This window comes from Misgurnus anguillicaudatus, chromosome 16, assembly GCF_027580225.2.
Source record: "Misgurnus anguillicaudatus chromosome 16, ASM2758022v2, whole genome shotgun sequence".
Lineage (NCBI taxonomy): Eukaryota > Metazoa > Chordata > Actinopteri > Cypriniformes > Cobitidae > Misgurnus > Misgurnus anguillicaudatus.
The window spans coordinates 31,740,869-31,758,012 of NC_073352.2; the positions used below are offsets into that span (position 1 = coordinate 31,740,869).

Consider the following 17,144-nt stretch of genomic DNA (forward strand, 5'->3'; position numbering starts at 1 on the left):
AAACAGTTCAGGGTTTTATCTGTCAGACGTTTGTTTTTTGAACATCACAGACTTGCCATTAAAAATGTTAAGCTGGAGATGTTTAGCCAAGCCTCCAGCAGGTGGCGCTGTGGTAATGTTGTGTTTGCGAGCCAAAACGCTAGTCCAGGGAGAGCTGCATCTTATACTGATGAAAATAAAGCTTCGGGCGGTTGTGGCTTCTCTTGTGCATTGAATGCTTTGTGTCTGTTGTTTGAGTTTAACAATAAGCGTAACATTCAGTTTTGGTTCACTGAAAGACTCATTTTTTATTAAGCCATTTTTACACAATGTCTGTTATAGGGCATTATTTTTGATCCTGCTGTCCAATATTTGCATCAAAAGTTGTATTATTGATTGTTTTCTCAGGCTGTGCTTGATTTATGTCTTCTCATACTATTTCAGCTTAAATCAATATTCGTGTTAATTCTTTTATTTCTTTTGGTAAGGAGCTGTGTAATAAGTGTGATAACGTCACCCTGTCAGGGTTTTTGGTGCTGTGAGATCGTGGAAAGGGTGGCTTGGTTGTTCATGGCATAATCTTGTTTGTTTGTTTCTTTTTTCAGCTGGACATCTTATGCAATGAAGAAATATTGGGCAAGGACCATACACTGAAATTTGTTGTGGTAACAAGATGGAGGTTTAAGGTAATTTATCATGAATAATTATAAAGACAACTGTGTTGCAAATGTTGAAATGCAAGTTTGGTGTATTGTTTGTGGTTCGCATTGCAATCCGTATTCACTGTATAATTTTACAAATTGTATTTCTCATATGCACAAATACTTGCATTTCTCCCAAGCATGCATTGCATTTACACGTGTAACGGTACGCAAAAATCATGGTTCGGTGCATACCTCGGTTTTGACGCCACGGTTCGGTTCATTTTCGGTACAGTAAGGGGGAAAATGCATGAACCTTAAACTTTTTTTAACAATTTGTTTACACTTTTTTAAAACCCATTTTCTTAAAAGAAAAATCCAGATAATTTACTCACCACCATGTCATCCAAAATATTGATGTCTTTCTTTGTTCAGTCGAGAAGAAATTATGTTTTTTGAGGAAAACATTGCAGGATTTTTCTCATTTTAATGGGCTTTAATAGACACCAACAATTAACACTTAACTCAACACGTAACAGTTTTTTTCAACGGAGTTTAAAAGGACTCTAAACAATCCCAAACGAGGCATAAGGGTCTTATCTAGCAAAACGGTTGTCATTTTTGACAATAGGAATGGCAAATGTACACTTTTAGAGCACAACTTTTCGTTTAGGTCCGGTCCAGTGCGACCTAACGTAAATGCGTAGTGACGTAGGGAGGTCACGTGTTACATATATAAAACGCACATTTGCGGACCATTTAAAACAATAAACTGACACAAAGACATTAATTAGTATCAGTTGACATACAAAAACGTCGGAACGGTCCTCTTTCTCAACACTTGTAAACACTGGGGCAGAGTTTCGCATTCGTCCTCTGTGACCTCTTGACGTCATGACGTATTGCGTCGGGTCATGCTGGCGCATCACGACCGGATCTAGACGAGAATGTTGTGCTTTAAAAGTGTATATTTGTTATTTTTCTCGTCAAAAATGACAATCGTTTTGCTAGATAACACAAATGTGTCCCCCATCATTTAGTCCTTGAATTTGAGGGTATTGGACCTGGAAAGTCCTTAAAAGGTTCTTGAATTTGAAGTTAACTAAGGTGTGGGAACCCTGCATCTAGTGGACAGAATATAACTCACTGAGGGTGGAATCTATGGAAATGTAGGACTGTAAGTGGGCGGGGCTTTATCAGTGTGACCTCACATTGATAAAATAATCAAAACGGCATGCCTAATGAGACTGCTTTGGTTTAATGAGCATTAAAAAACAAGGAGCGGGTGGATTTTGTTCATCGTAGGGTAGTTTTGTTCACACACTGCCAACACACATTATATCCAAACACTTTGTAAAAGTGGATTTTGCATAGTAGATGTGTTTTTTTTCCTGTATTTTGCACAAAATATTGCTATTGCTAGTCCACTCTTAGCCATGTAGCATATTTACGATTTATTTATTCACCATGATCAATATTCATACTGCAAAAAGTCAAAAATTGACATTTTGTTACAATTTTATACGGTATGCTTTTGAAAGGTTGCATAACTAATGCACACCTGATATGGCATTTGCAAAAAATTGATGCTCTTGAATTTCTGTGCCTTTCATGGCTTTTAGTCGTTTTGATTGCATTTGTGTTCTGTCTGCGTTCCAGAAATCCCCCCTCCTCCTGCATTACAGACCCAAAATGGATTTGCTGTAGTCGGACAAAAAAAAAAGGTTGGTTGTTTCTGGCCCGGTGGCCCGGGACTGTGCTTCACACTATATATGCAGAGACCATCAACGTCCACACCAAACAAAAGCCCAACGCAGATACGAGCCAGCAAAACAACAAGGATCACGGCTACCGTGACACTGGCGGCCTATGGGAACAACCGCTTTGGTCCGTTGTGTCCGCTATATGTCCTAGATATGTGAAAAATTAAGAGAAAGCATATATTTATACTTTTGTATAGACGAGCGAAGTGGAACCAAGACCCTATTGGTGCGCTGTTTACACATTAAAACAAAAATACAAAAAAATAGGGGGTAAAGAAAATGGTTTAACATTTTTTTTCTACCATTTGGACTTCGTTTCGAACTCAACTACGGGCAAAACGATGGTGCTCGGGATCTGTCATTCTCCGTGGAAGTGTCGTCTTACACTGCTAACCAGAGGAGATGCCGCGTTTCAAACGGACCGTTCTCTCTCTCAGGTCTCAACCAACACTTCTCGGGAGCGCAGAGCCTTTTTATGCTTATATATGAGTTGTGTATTATCTCATTCTTTACTTTCAGCGTCGCTACAAGTGGAATTGTGAATAGGCAAATTTATGTGTAGTATTTATGTTCTATTTACCAATATTGTATATAAAAGTTGTTAACAGAGAGAAGGAATAAGAGGTGTGATGAAAAAGTATGTAAAAGATTAAAGGTTAGAGAGAAATAGAGACTTGGTTTTTCCAAAAGTGCTATATTTTGGGCAGCGTTAAACATGAATTCAAGCCAGATTTCATCTTTTCCTTAATTTAGACATCTCATGTGATTATAAATTAAAAAGGATTTGGAAAGCCAAAGTGCTATCTGAATCCTTAATTTACGCCCAAAATTGTGTAATGATGCATCCCTGATATCTTCTATATATATAAATATGTATGTGCATCCTTTGATTGAAATCCCGCCTCAATGTCATATATGCAATGTATCAGACTGTCAGATCTCCATTCCTCTGCAGTACGAATGTATCCCACATATAACCGTCCATAATGTATAGCTTTCTGTTTTATTGCTGTCTTTAGTGCCAAAGGCTCATTCCTGACTTTATTACACTTTATTTCTGTATATGGCAAGCTGTGCGTATGGCAGAATGCATAAATGAATAACGATTAACCTGAATTTGATACAGATGAATATAGCGATCGAAATGATTTGGTGATAATTGGCCTTTTTAATTGATTTTGTTTTGTCTTTATGAGCCCTTATTGAAGTTTGTAATATTTTGGGTCCTTTGTAGCCGTCCACCTATTCAAACTCTTTCCAGTTGATCAAATTTTTAAGGGCTCTCACCAGATTTGTAACAACAATGCATTATTTCGAGTTTTATGAAGAGATGACGTTTTATAAAAACAGTTCTGCTCGCTGTAGCGGGCAACTTTTACACGGGTAAATGCCAAACCAGCTTGACCAGGTCTTTCTGGTTCACTTCAAAGTTATTCCAGAAATATCAACCTTTTATATTATTTCATAGAATCGCTCACCTTTGAAATGTTTCATCTTCTTCCTCGGTGTCTTATAATGTGAATTATTTCAGCGTGCATCCCAGCTTCAACTTTTTTAAAGCTGCAAATTGCCGACTGCAGGTCTTTTACATACCAATGCAAATGCATATTTTTATTTAATGCCTCTGTCTTGTATATTCTCCAGAATTGGGCATGGATGTCTATGTCGGGGCTTGAACGCTGGTGTTCGATTTAATTTGAGCCAAAAACATGGTGCTAATGTTTTGTACCTTTTAAAAATAAAAACTCAACATGGTGCAGACCGCGGGGCGAGTCTTAAAATATTTCATCATAACCCTACTTGCTTCTTTGACGTGTTTGGTGCTCTTGGGTTTTGTGTAAATTTGTTCGTACAGCCCGACTTAAAAAAAAATAGGAGGGAAGCTGGTTTGGTGATTCACTGAGTTTTGTTTACTGCCATCCTGGGAAACTCTGAAATGTAGGAGCAAACAAGGCCATCATTGTCTTCGTTCACCATAAACAACACTGGCGGTTAGAGGAAAGTTCTGTCTTGCATCACTGTTAAGTTTTGGGTGCTTGGGGCGCATGTGTCGCTCAGTATTGGATTTGAACAAAACGACGCGGTATGTGTTGTTAAACCTCTCTCCCGAATCTCTTTGAGGATGTTTCTCTTTCGGTGTAGGTTATAAAGGTTGTTTTTCCTGAGCCAGGAGTTTCCACTCGTATTGTTTTAAATCACCGTTGCGCATGAGAGGTGTGTTAACGTTCAGATTCTCGGTAGTATTGCAACAGATCAATGCCCTGGCCATGTTATCGGGCTTGCATTGAGACATCAGTCCTACTTCACTTGACAGGCATGCTATAAGGAGCTTACTGGAGAGACCTGCTTTAAAAGCTGTGGACTGTGGAGTTGCCAAGATTGGAGATTTGTCTCCATTTCCATTTGCTGGATTTTTTGGCAGCCTTTGGTTCTGTGACAATGGTGCACTCATGACTGGCTTTAATAATTGAAACTGAGGAAAACATTTGGGCATGTAGAGATGGCATCAGTGGGTGAATCTCAAAAACATGTCCGGCTTATTTTACCCCAAAATCAAAAGGAAGAAATTAGAAATTATATTAAATGCTTATAAAAAGTTTTGGTTACAATTTACAATAAGGTTGTATTTGTTAACGTTGATGCATTAGCACATGAACTAACAATGAAACAATACAGAATTTATTAATTTTAGTTCATGTTGATTTCCAGCCAAGAGTGCATACATATTTTACGAGTTGACTAATTCATATGAAGTTAATTGTGCAAAACTTACGATTATGATAAAAACGTCACGGGGCAAGTCTTACAAAAATGAATAAATGTTAGCCATCTTGTAAAATATGTACGAATTGCCATGAAGATAGTGATGTAATTTCAGCATTTTTGAATACATTTTTACCATTTGTAAAGTTGTAGCTGTTAACATTAGTTAATGCACAATGAACTAACATGAACAACTGTATTGGCATTAACTAACATTAACAAAGACAGTCCACTTTTTTTTTAAATATGCAAATTTTCTAACTCCCCTATAGAGTAAAATATTTGATTCTTGCCGTTTTGGAATCCATTCAGCTGATCTCCGGGTCTGGCGCTACCACTTTTGGCATGGCTTGGCACGGTCCATTGAGTCTGATTGGACCATTGGCATCGCGCTGAAAAATATCCAAAGAGTTTGGTTATATTTTCTGTTTAAAACTTACATCGTGTACTAAGACTGACAGAAAATTAAAAGTTGCGATTTAACTACAGAAGAGTCAAGTTTTAAATAGGAAAAATATCAAACTCTTTGGTTTTTTTGGCGCGGTGCTGATGGTCTGGTCGGGTTCGGTGGATTGTGCTAAGCTATGCTGGGGGTGCTAGCGCTAGACCCGGAGATCGGATTCCTGGAATGGATTCCAAAATAGTTAAAATCAAATAGGGGAGCTGGAAAATATTTTCAAAAAGTGGAGTTTCCCTTTAATATAAGCTGATAAACTATATTAGTTAATGTTAGCTAATGCATTTACTAATTATAACGCATACAACCCTGTTGTGAAGTGTTATCAAGTTTTTTCTAAACATGTTTGACAAACACAGTTGTTGTTATAATTGTAATAAAAAAGCTTATTCTGACTACTGTAATAATTAAATGATTATATTTTATTAAAATGTAAATTATGTATACAATATGGTAGTTTTGTACTGCTTTTAATGAATGGTTTTTAATAAAATCATTGTACTGCAGTATTTTTTCCACTGCAATATAGAAAAAAAACATTATATTACAATACGAATAAGAATCTTTAGGATGCTGATGCTTAATTTTCTTTATTCAAAATCAAATTTCTTATTTTTTCCTTTAATTTTGGTGTGAAATGTGATCGAACATGTGTCCGTGATTTATCCAATTTGAAAATCTTTCATACATACCTTCCCATATACCATCACGTGATGTTTCAGCTGAGCTGGAAAGCACTTCTTATTTATTGTCTTTAGAAAAGCATACGCTGGCCCTTTAAGGCGCCTCTTCTGTTTTTTGCTCCATGCGTTTTCATCCTTCTGTAGCCATCTCCGAATCATCATTTTATCTTTAGACAAAAGTGACCTGACTCTGATCTGCTTTGTGCGAGACACTGTAATGATGACCTACAAGACAAGAAACTAATAGGGAAGAATCCTCACATTCTGATTGGTCAGTTTTGAGTTTAATTGATGGCGGCCGTTATGAATGATCAGTTTTGTGTTGGCCAGAGCATCTTACTGTATGTATTGTTTGCTGTCAGTTGTATCATCCTTATAAGAAATGTATTGTATTAGACAGCGGGAGCTTTGAAAGACTGCAGATATTTACTGTTTTTTTTTGTGCATCCACAAAATGTTTTTTTTTTTTGTTTAAAAAATTACTTTAAGGAAGCAAACTTCTTTCCATCAAGCTTCTCTTATTGTCCCCTTCAATGTTATTTATTTATACTGTACTAAAGGTTTGTGTTCCACCACATGCCATAATATGAAATATTGAGATTTGCCGCTTCCTCGATGTGTTCGTCTGTACATGCTTTGATATATGACATGACTCAAACATGATGAAAATGTATCACGTAAGCATTATAACCCTTCTCCTTTGTCTTTCACCGTATATAATCCTTCCCACTAATACGCTTTGTGTATAAAACGAGCTGTAATTCCAGTTTAGGGACTGGGAAAACTATTTCCCGATTAGGTCGTGTGGACCGATCATTATGTTTCCAAGGAAAAATGTGCAATATTTGTCTCTCAGATGGTTCTGGAAGCTTCATTCGATTATATCTGTCGGTTAGGTGCTCAGGTCACAGATAGAGTCCATACAGTTCTCATTCTTCTGATTGTACGGGTGCCTGCTTGGCTCATTTCACACTAATGTTCCATTCCCAACACATAGTTTTCCTAACTTTTATTTCTTTTCTTTAACGACTTTTATTCTTTAAGTCGTTTAATGGTGTCCTTTTTCTTGTCTCTTTTTTTCTGGGATAATGATTATTTATTGCACATGGTTTCCATTGTTACACAAAGGTGTTTTGTTTAAACTGGGCTCGAGTTTCTTACGATTTTATGGAAGCTTTTGTTGAAATTTTGAAAGTGTGTATTTCATGAATAAATGCCTTATAAAATAAACCTGTCTGCTGCCTGTTTCAAATCTGTTAATTAGGATCTTCTCATTAATATCTGCATTGTGCATCATTCAAAATTCAATTTTGAATGCCTTTAAGTTTGTATTTGTGACTCGGTCTGTGAAAATCCAGCTAAAGTCATTTTTTGGTGTTTACTATACATACAGTGGCAAGAAAAAGTATGTGAACCCCTATGAATAAACTGGTTTTCTACAGTGATTTGCCATCAAATGTGATCTGATCCTCATCTAGGTCACAACAATAGACAAACACAATGTGCATAAGCTGACAACACACAAATATATCTAGTTTCTTGTGTCTTTTTTGAAAACTGTTATATATAGTTATACGAGCAAGTTTGGTGGTACAAAATAAAACGTATCGCTTTTCTAAGCGGATATAAAAGAGGAACTATATTTTATGGCGTAATAGCACTTTTGGGAGTACTTCGACTCGCCTGAAAAGTCCGCTCCCCTTCTCACTCTCATAATGGGAGAGGGAGGGTGTTACTGCGCCGAGTCGAAGTACTCCCAAAAGTGCTATTACGCCATAAAATATAGTTCCTCTTTTAAATCTGCTTAGAAAAGCGCTACGTTTTATTTTGTACCACCAAACTTGCTCGTATAACTACTCGTCTTAAATAGGAAAAACGTTGATGTGTTTGGTCACTTCTAACTTTATCTCTAAATGGTACAATTGAATGAATAGGGGCTAAGCTAAATGCTATCGAAGCATCGCAGGGCGCTCCAGCGCTTACGTGCACGCACACAGATGATAGAGGGATGTATCAACAGTTCTTAGTTAAGGTAATAACATATTTTAATATTGAAAATGAGTAGACTATTCTTTTAAATCCCCCAAGTAATCTAGAGCAAGTAACGCGATGCCCCGCGTTTGATGTGTACGTAGCATAATGCTTCATTCAGACCAGCCACAGTAAAGGTGTTAAGCGCGAGTGATTTCAATGTTAAGTCAATGTGAAGACCCGTTGACGTGCGTCTGGAGGTCTTACGGTGCAAATGAGGCTTTTAGTGCGGCGCGGTAGATGTGATTCTGCCTCATTTGCGCAAATTGAGCATTGGCGCGGCAAATGCGCGAGTTAAAAAATTTGAACTTTGGGGGAAAAACACACCGCGTTAACCAATCAGGAGCTTTCTGTAGTTGTGATGTGATTACAGAAAGCGAGCGGAATCACAGAAGCCCCTCCCATGACGTGAATTTCAGCGTGAATGTCTCAATGACAGTCATTTCATGCGTGGCTTTTAGGCGCGAATAAAGCAAGTAAACTCAAAATGTTCAAGCGACAAACTAGATGGGGTAGATGCGATTTTGACGCCTTTAATGCGGCTGGTGTGAACCCATGGTACGGCACAATGCAGAATACTCATTGAAGTAAGAATAACCCACGAGTATCAGCTGAAGGCTTAAAGAGATCACTGGAACGTGCACACATCTCTGCTGCTCTCCTGAAAAACATTGCTGTGAGCCTGAAGTTTGCAAAAGAGCACCTTGGCAACATCAAAAACATCATCCCAACAGTGAAGAGGGAACATCGTGATTTGGGCATGCCTCAGGGCCTGGACCACTTGCCATCATCAAGGGGAAAATGAATTTCCAAGTTTAACAAAAAATCCTACAGGATAATGTCAGGGTGGCTCAGTAAAAGTTGGTTGACGCAGCAGGACAATGACCTTAAGCATTGAAATAAATCCACCATAGACTGGCTTAAGAAAAACAAAATGTTAGCCTGGTTAAGCTTCATAGTAAAAACATTTTCAAAGGGGCGTCGCCAACGGACGTCTCTCAAATTCCTCTGTGTCCAATTGGATAGACCTAAAACCAATCAGAGCAATGAAGGAGATGCAAAGCTATATCAGACTTTTGCCGGATTTCTGATTGGTGCCGTGATTTCTCAGCATTCGAAATGGGCTTGAATGGCCTCTTTGCCAGACTACTTGCAGACCAAATTTAAATTTGCCGAAAGTTGTCCGCTTTTTCCCAGGCTGACTAAATGTGCCATTTGGAGTGGCCTAGTCAAAGCCCAGACCTTAACATCATTATAGAGATGTTGTAGAATTACCTCAAGAGAGCGGTTCACACCCGACATCCTACAAATGTGTCTGAGTTTAAGGGGTTTAGTAAAGGGGAATGGGTAAAAATTTCTTCTGAGCGATGTGAAGGTCTGATTCAGAACTACTGAAAGCGCTTGCTTGAAGTAATTGCTGCCAAAGGAGCTTCAACAAGCTATATTAAATCCAAGGGTTCACTTTTTCCTCCAGCACTCTGAATGTTTAATGGGATTCAAAAAAGAGACAAGAAACTAGAATTATTAATTATTATACTATGAAATTCCACAAGGGGGCGTATTTGTTCCTCAGACTTTGCACAATAAACGTGACATCCAAATATATTCATTATAAATTGTGAATGAAAAGTGAGATTCGAACGAATGTCCGTTAGTGAACTAATTGTATACACTATTTATATTGTAATTCAGTCCGAAACGTCAAGATTGTGAGATGAACACATTGTTTTGGATTTAAAGGCTTGGATATCTAATTTCTTTGGACTTTTGGGGATTTATGAACAATTTGTTTTGGACAATTTCACCGAAGCGGATAAAGGGAAGATTTTGAAGGTAAGTAAATATCCTAAATCGGCGCCGCCCGGTTCAGGTAACTAACAACTAGATTACAGTTTTATGACTGCTATAAATCATATTATGCTTTGTGTGTGCGCTTAATGGAATCCCAAAAGTCTAAGCGTTCAATCGATGTGCCGCATGACCGTATATTTGGAAGATTTAATGCTTTAAAGTTACAATGACGTAATGCAGCCTCACGTGCAAGGGAGGGGGTGTACCGTGTACGGCACAGTGTTCCTTATCAGGTTAAAGGAAAACACTATGGAAAGAAATCAGACTCAATATTATTAACAAATACATGCACAGTTATCTGTGAACTGGATGCATGTTACAAATGTATTTACTATCCACGAACAAATGTCCCCAGACCTGAATATGTGAAATTCAGAATGAACGTGTATCGATTTGTACAAATGTACAAATACACATGTTTTACTGTGTATTCAAACATCACAATTCGCGCGTGCAAAAAGGGAGATGTGCATTTGTGGATCAGGTGACACGCGTGCATTAATCCCGTTCTGTTCATTTGTATATTGAGACTTTCATTTCGCAGTTTAAAGCATTTTATGAGCCAAATACAAACAACTATCAATAAATGAACTAAACAGATGTCTTTGATTTTGTGTCTGCGAATTTTAATATTTACGTGAATGTGCATCGATTTGTACAAACAGAGACATATTTGTGAATTCAGTTGGCATATTTCGTATCATTATTTCACAATTTGTGCACGCAAAAAAGAGGATGCGCATTTGTGGATCAGGCGACGCGCGTGCATTAATCCTGTTCTGTTCATACGAGTTTTGAGACTTAAGTTGCGTGGTTTGCATTGAAAGATCCACGAGCACAGATGTGCTATGAAAACAGTCACCACTAGGTGTCAGTCTAACAGGGTTTCACACATGGCGGTGAATTCTGTTTTCTGTGTTTCCCTTTGGTCTGGTGTTTTTGTAGCATTGCGTTTATTATCTATAGTGTATTGGGTGTTTTGGTGGCTTGGCTGCTGGGATGTGTTTGTGTGCATGTATGTAATGTATCTTTATTGTCCTTTAATGGTAAGTCAATTATTTTTACAATTTAAAACATTTTAAAAAGTAATACTTTCATGTATTAAACTATACCATTTATTAAAATATTTCATAATTTACCTATTTTCTATTATTTCTTTTTACCTTATATATATAGCCTACGAGTTTGTTCCACAATTATTCTGCTACATGCACACAAACCAATATGCCCCAGCCTGTTTATATACAAATAACACTTCACATCATGGGCCCGCGCTACATTTATGTATCTATCAAGAATGTCCACATAATAATTATTAAAACAATTTTATTAAAACAGGTTATAAAAATACCACAATAGAAAACTGGGGAAAGTATGAAATATTTAATAAACTGTATTATAGAATACATTAAATTATTGGGTTTCCTTTAGTATAAACCATTCAAATCCCTAGTCTCCACAAATATACAAAAACATACCGTGACAAAAACGCCACACCAAAGGGAAGGGAACAGACCCCGACAGAACACCCGAAATCAGCCGCCTTGGACCTACTAATTAACGCAATCCTGTATTACCGCACTGACAAGCCAACCGCATGAATGCAACCACGGCGCTTTTTACATTGAATTAATGAAACTAGCTATGACCTTCTTGTTTTTCACATCATACATGTATAATGAAGGCCAAATAAATTGGTAAGACGTCATTTCGTTAAATCACAGGCTACAGCCAGGGCTGGATTGTCAATATTGGGCGAGTGCCCCAGGCAATAGGGGGTCACCAAGGTCTCCAGACTGCGGCCAAAACGTTTTTACAAGTACTCGAGCATGTGCGGGCACTACGGAATGCACGATCGGGTTTTAACCGCTCAATTGCATGACGCGTAATCGCGTATATCGTTTTATGTCACCATGCGCTCGGTTGATTTTACCGATGGATCTACGCAGCCCTGGTAAAGTTAACACATCGCACTCAGAACCGCGCCGGTTAAACATTACAGCGATGAGAGATAAAGAGAGCCGGACAACTTTTAGCCTACATTAACACTAAAAACATTATAGACGAGAATAAAGGTCTACATCAGTGCCCAAGGAAAACTAGATAAAAGATGAGAAACGTGTAAAGGATACAAGCATGTAAACTGCTGCCCTGCCACTCATCTCATTAAAGTATGCTATCTAGATATAACTTATTGTAGCCTATATGTAGCCTATCTTATGCCTAGTTAAGGGGGTTGTATGAATCTTTGATTCATAACTTCCTATTCTGAAAGTTTCATTAATTGTGCATAATGATGACATGTGCAGCAACTGCATAGTTAAGTCTATTTAGTATTTTTCAGTAATGCAGTTATTTTGGGAAAATGTCAAAATATTGCATTGTAGGCTTATTTAAGGTGTGCCCTAAATTTTCTGCTAGCGCTCCTAAAATTTTAAGTCAGGGGCTACATTGCTCCTAATAACAAAAACGTTAGTCTGGAGCCCTGAATGACTAGTTTAAAATAATAAATAAATAAATAAAATATATTGGGGGGGGGCACTTCACTGTGTTAATCCGGGCCTGGCTACAGTGAATGCGTGAGAAAGTGAAACTGAGATAATAGAATGATAGCGTCGTCTGCAGATTGTCTGCAGATGCAGTATTAAAGATTAAAATAACTTTAACTGATCAACACAAATATAAAATGCCATAATATAATTGACGTTTTTTACCAGCATTTAAACCTTTATAGTTTTTTCTTTGTGTATCTGCAACATCCGCCCGTGGATGAGGAAGCTGCAGCCAATGTCGTTGGCTTTTTTCTTTATAGTGAACTGACTGAACACTTGACTCTTACCTGGGCATTTAGATATTCAAGTTTTCATTATTAATTTCTGGGTGAAACATTTTAAGCATGATGATCATCTGTCGACTCGACAGTTTCAGCACGTCCTTGCGGAGAGACTTTAACGTCTTTTTGTTCACTCCCCATGAGCTGAACGATTTTATTTTGTACTTTTTTATATATATTTTCAACATATATTCAAGAAACACACATGATATAATGTAAGTTGTTATAGATAGAATAAGCTTGTTCTGAAATGATGACAAAATCTAAATGACTGAAAATGATCTTGAAATGATCCATCTTAATTTAGCCAAAATACTGATTCATTCGTTTTCATACTTTATAGATAAACATTAATTTATCTAATCAACCTATTATCATCAAATGCGTATGAATGGCAATCAGTGTGATTATCGTGCAATACATAGCCTACGCCAAATTCCATTTTGCGTGCATATGCTAGTCCTTCCCGTTCACTTAAATGGCGCATCGTTTGGTGTCGTTGTTTTTTTGTCTGTTTTTTAAACCATTGCCGATTGGGTTTAGATATCATTTTATTTTACAAAAACTTACTCTAACCCCAAACCCAAGAGACAATGGTAAAAAACAAATGAGAAACCAATTATTAAAAAACACGAATAGATGAGCCATGGGGGAACGGGAAGGACTTGCGTAACATATTCGCTCAAGGTTGTAATTTTATGTGGCCTATGTGTTGCACGATAGTCAAACTGCGTGTTATTTGTACGCATTTCATGAGAATACTAATATATTATTGAAAATGGCCTAATTTAATATACAGTGCTTGTGTATTGCATTCGTTTTGTACATTTACAGCGCAGTGTTCTGTATACCGATGCTCTGAAAATTTGCACTTAACAAGCCTAAACCATGTTCTTTAATTTATTTATGTATTTTTGTTTAAATGTAGCTGTAGTAGCTTGTGTTGATGATGTTTCTTCTCATAAGGGTTAAGGCATAGCACCCAACTTCTAGTGTACCTCGTTGTTCTGGATTTAAATTATATTTTTAGTAAATAAAGGCCGTAAAATTGCATACAGCGCCACGCAAAATCACCGCAAGGGAAAGTCCGACACCGCTACAAAACTAGTTCAGTGACATTATTTGTAATTTAATCAGTAATTTGATTTAGGAGCTTAATAAAAAAACGTTACCGTGTGTGTAATGTACTGTCACTCAGATCAGGATCCTTACTGCCTTTCCTGATCTGGGTGACAGTACATTACATTTTTATTAGATTATACTAATCCAATAAACAGTCGGGATATATAAATCCAAGTAAAGATAGGCAAAGAAACGCTCAGCAACGTATGGCAAAGCAAGACTTCGCACCGAACAGGTTTGGTGAGATCTAAATGAAGATCTAAATGAAATAAATAAAGTCCACCAAATGAAGAACAGGCGATGCGCGCAATCAGTCTCAGGTACGGGCAGATGGGAAATTTAGTAAATGTTAATATTCGGGCGAGTAATCCCTCTGACGACCCAAAGACGAAGCCTGAGGAGCGCTTTTAACAACAGGCAACAGACTTTTTACAATTTATATCATACTAATTATGTACGTTTATAAATCATGTTTTCGTTCATAATTTATGAACCGATCAGCAGTTCAGCACTTCAAAGTGTGTATAAGTAGGCTACTTTGTTAATACAATATTCTATAAGTGCTTAAATATAGGCTATTATTCACATAACCTTAAATAACGTATAATCTGATTTAGGATCTTAATTAAATTTAGACTCCTATATCAGATTATACATTGTTTGGCGTTGGGGATAACAGCATACTGTAGGTCCTAAGCAAAGCAACTGATTTCTGGTGTTCTGTCAAAGTCTGTTCCCTTCCCTTTAGTGTAGCGTTTTTATCACGGTATGTTTTTATATATTTATAAAGACTAAAGATTTGAATGGTTTATACAAAAAAAATAATAATAATTTAACGTATTATATAATACAGTTTATTAAATATTTCATACTTTCCCCAGTTTTCTATTTTGGTATTATTTATAACCTGTTTTAATAAAATTGTTTTAATAATTATTATGTGGACATTCTTAATAAATATAGCACAAACCCATGATGTGAAGTGTTATTTATATATAAACAGGCTGGGGCATATTAATTTTTATGCATGTAACACAATAATTGTAGAACAAACACGTAGGCTATATATATAAGGTAAAAAGAAATAATAGAAAATAGGAAAATTATGAAATATTTAATAAATGGTATAGTTTAATACATGAAAGTATTACTTTTTAAAATGAAGTGAATTATACTGTAAAAATAATTGACTTACCATTAAAGGACAATAAAGATACATTACATACATGCACACACAAACACATCTCAGTAGCCAAGCCATTAAAACATTTAATATATATAGATAATAAACGTAATGCTATAAAAACACCAGACTAAAGGGAAACACAGAAAACAGAATTCACCGCCATGTGTGAAACCCTGTTAGACTGACACCTAGTGGTGACTGTTTTCATAGCACATCTGTGCTCGTGGATCTTTCAATGCAAACCACGCAACTTAAGTCTCAAAACTCGTATGAACAGAACAGGATTAATGCACGCGCGTCGCCTGATCCACAAATGCGCATCCTCTTTTTTGCGTGCACAAATTGTGAAATAATGATACGAAATATGCCAACTGAATTCACAAATATGTCTCTGTTTGTACAAATCGATGCACATTCACGTAAATATTAAAATTCGCAGACACAAAATCAAAGACATCTTTTTAGTTCATTCATTGATAGTTGTTTGTATTTGGCTCATAAAATGCTTTAAACTGCGAAATGAAAGTCTCAATATACAAATGAACAGAACGGGATTAATGCACGCGTGTCACCTGATCCACAAATGCACATCTCCCTTTTTGCACGCGCGAATTATGATATTTGAATACACAATAAAACATGTGTATTTGTACATTTGTACAAATCGATACACGTTCATTCAAATTCTGAATTTCACATATTCAAATCTAAAGACATTTGTTCGTGGATAGTAAAATACATTTGTAACATGCATCCAGTTCACAGATAACTGTGCATGTATTTGTTAATAATATTGAGTCTGATTTCTTTCCATAAAACACCACCGTTTATCAATATTTTACTTATAATTTTTCAATGCGTGCAATTTTAATCTTTGTACAGCGCTTCTTGAATGTGTTAGCATTTAGCCTAGCCCCATTCATTCCTATGGTTCCAAACAAAAGTTTTATTTTGTGCCACCATACTTACTCATGTAACAGTCTTTAAATAGGGAAAATATGAAAGTGTTTGGTGGCTTCTAAATTCAACCCTTTTTGGATCCTAAGGAATGAATGGTGCTAAGCTAAATGCTAACACATTCACGAGGCGCTGTACAAAGATTTAAAGTGCACGCTTTGAAAAAAGATAGGTATGTATTCATTCGTCTAAGCTGAGGTAAGAACATAGTAAAATGTTGAAAAACGATGGTGTTTTCCTTTAAGAAATCCCAAAAGTACAGCCAGACATAATTCCTTTGCTTTTCTCATTGTTTGTAAATTCCCATGCGAGTGCTCTTGAAATGAGGCCTTTTCAGTGTGTTAAAGAAACTCTGGTGAGACCAACACTACTGCCTTGGCACAGACTGAGCACCACAGATTTGGTAAGACAGTGTTTTCAGCACAGAGAAGGGGTAGTGATGTCCTCATTCCTTCTCATTTCAATTTTGACCATCAGAATCCACAGTCTAACAAAATTCCAGGAACGGAAGAGGGTGATTTTGATTTCTTTTGCTTTACTTGTATTCAAAGCAAATTGACACAAAGTTTAATCTAATGCAAAATTTCAACTGTGAGGGAGTATGTAAATATGAGAATAATTAATGTTAATTACACATTGATTGTCAGGAAATGGATAATTCTGTGAAATTGCTATACTGAATATGGAAATGAGGAACAGGCTGTGCAGAGTCTTCATGTTGTTGTATCTCAGTTAAGAAAGAGGTGAAGGATAGAGCAAATACAATATTATACTTAAAGGAAAACACCATAGTTTTTCAATATTTTACTATGCTCTAACCTCAACTTAGACGAGTTAATACATACCTATCTTTATTCAATGCATACACTTAATCTTTG

At 36.7% G+C, this 17,144-nt stretch overlaps 1 protein-coding gene across 1 annotated transcript in view; it reads left to right on the top strand.

Annotated features, from left to right (window-relative positions):
- The window catches only part of LOC129422459 (polycomb group RING finger protein 3), a 55,678-nt gene extending 48,162 nt beyond the window's left edge, over positions 1-7,516 (top strand). The window contains exons 9-10 of the mRNA XM_055178394.2: positions 585-665; positions 2,280-7,516. Coding sequence (XP_055034369.1) covers positions 585-665; positions 2,280-2,327 — 129 coding nt within the window. The 3' untranslated portion in view covers positions 2,328-7,516. The remainder of the gene's footprint in view (positions 1-584; positions 666-2,279) is intronic.
- Positions 7,517-17,144: the final 9,628 nt, after the last annotated feature.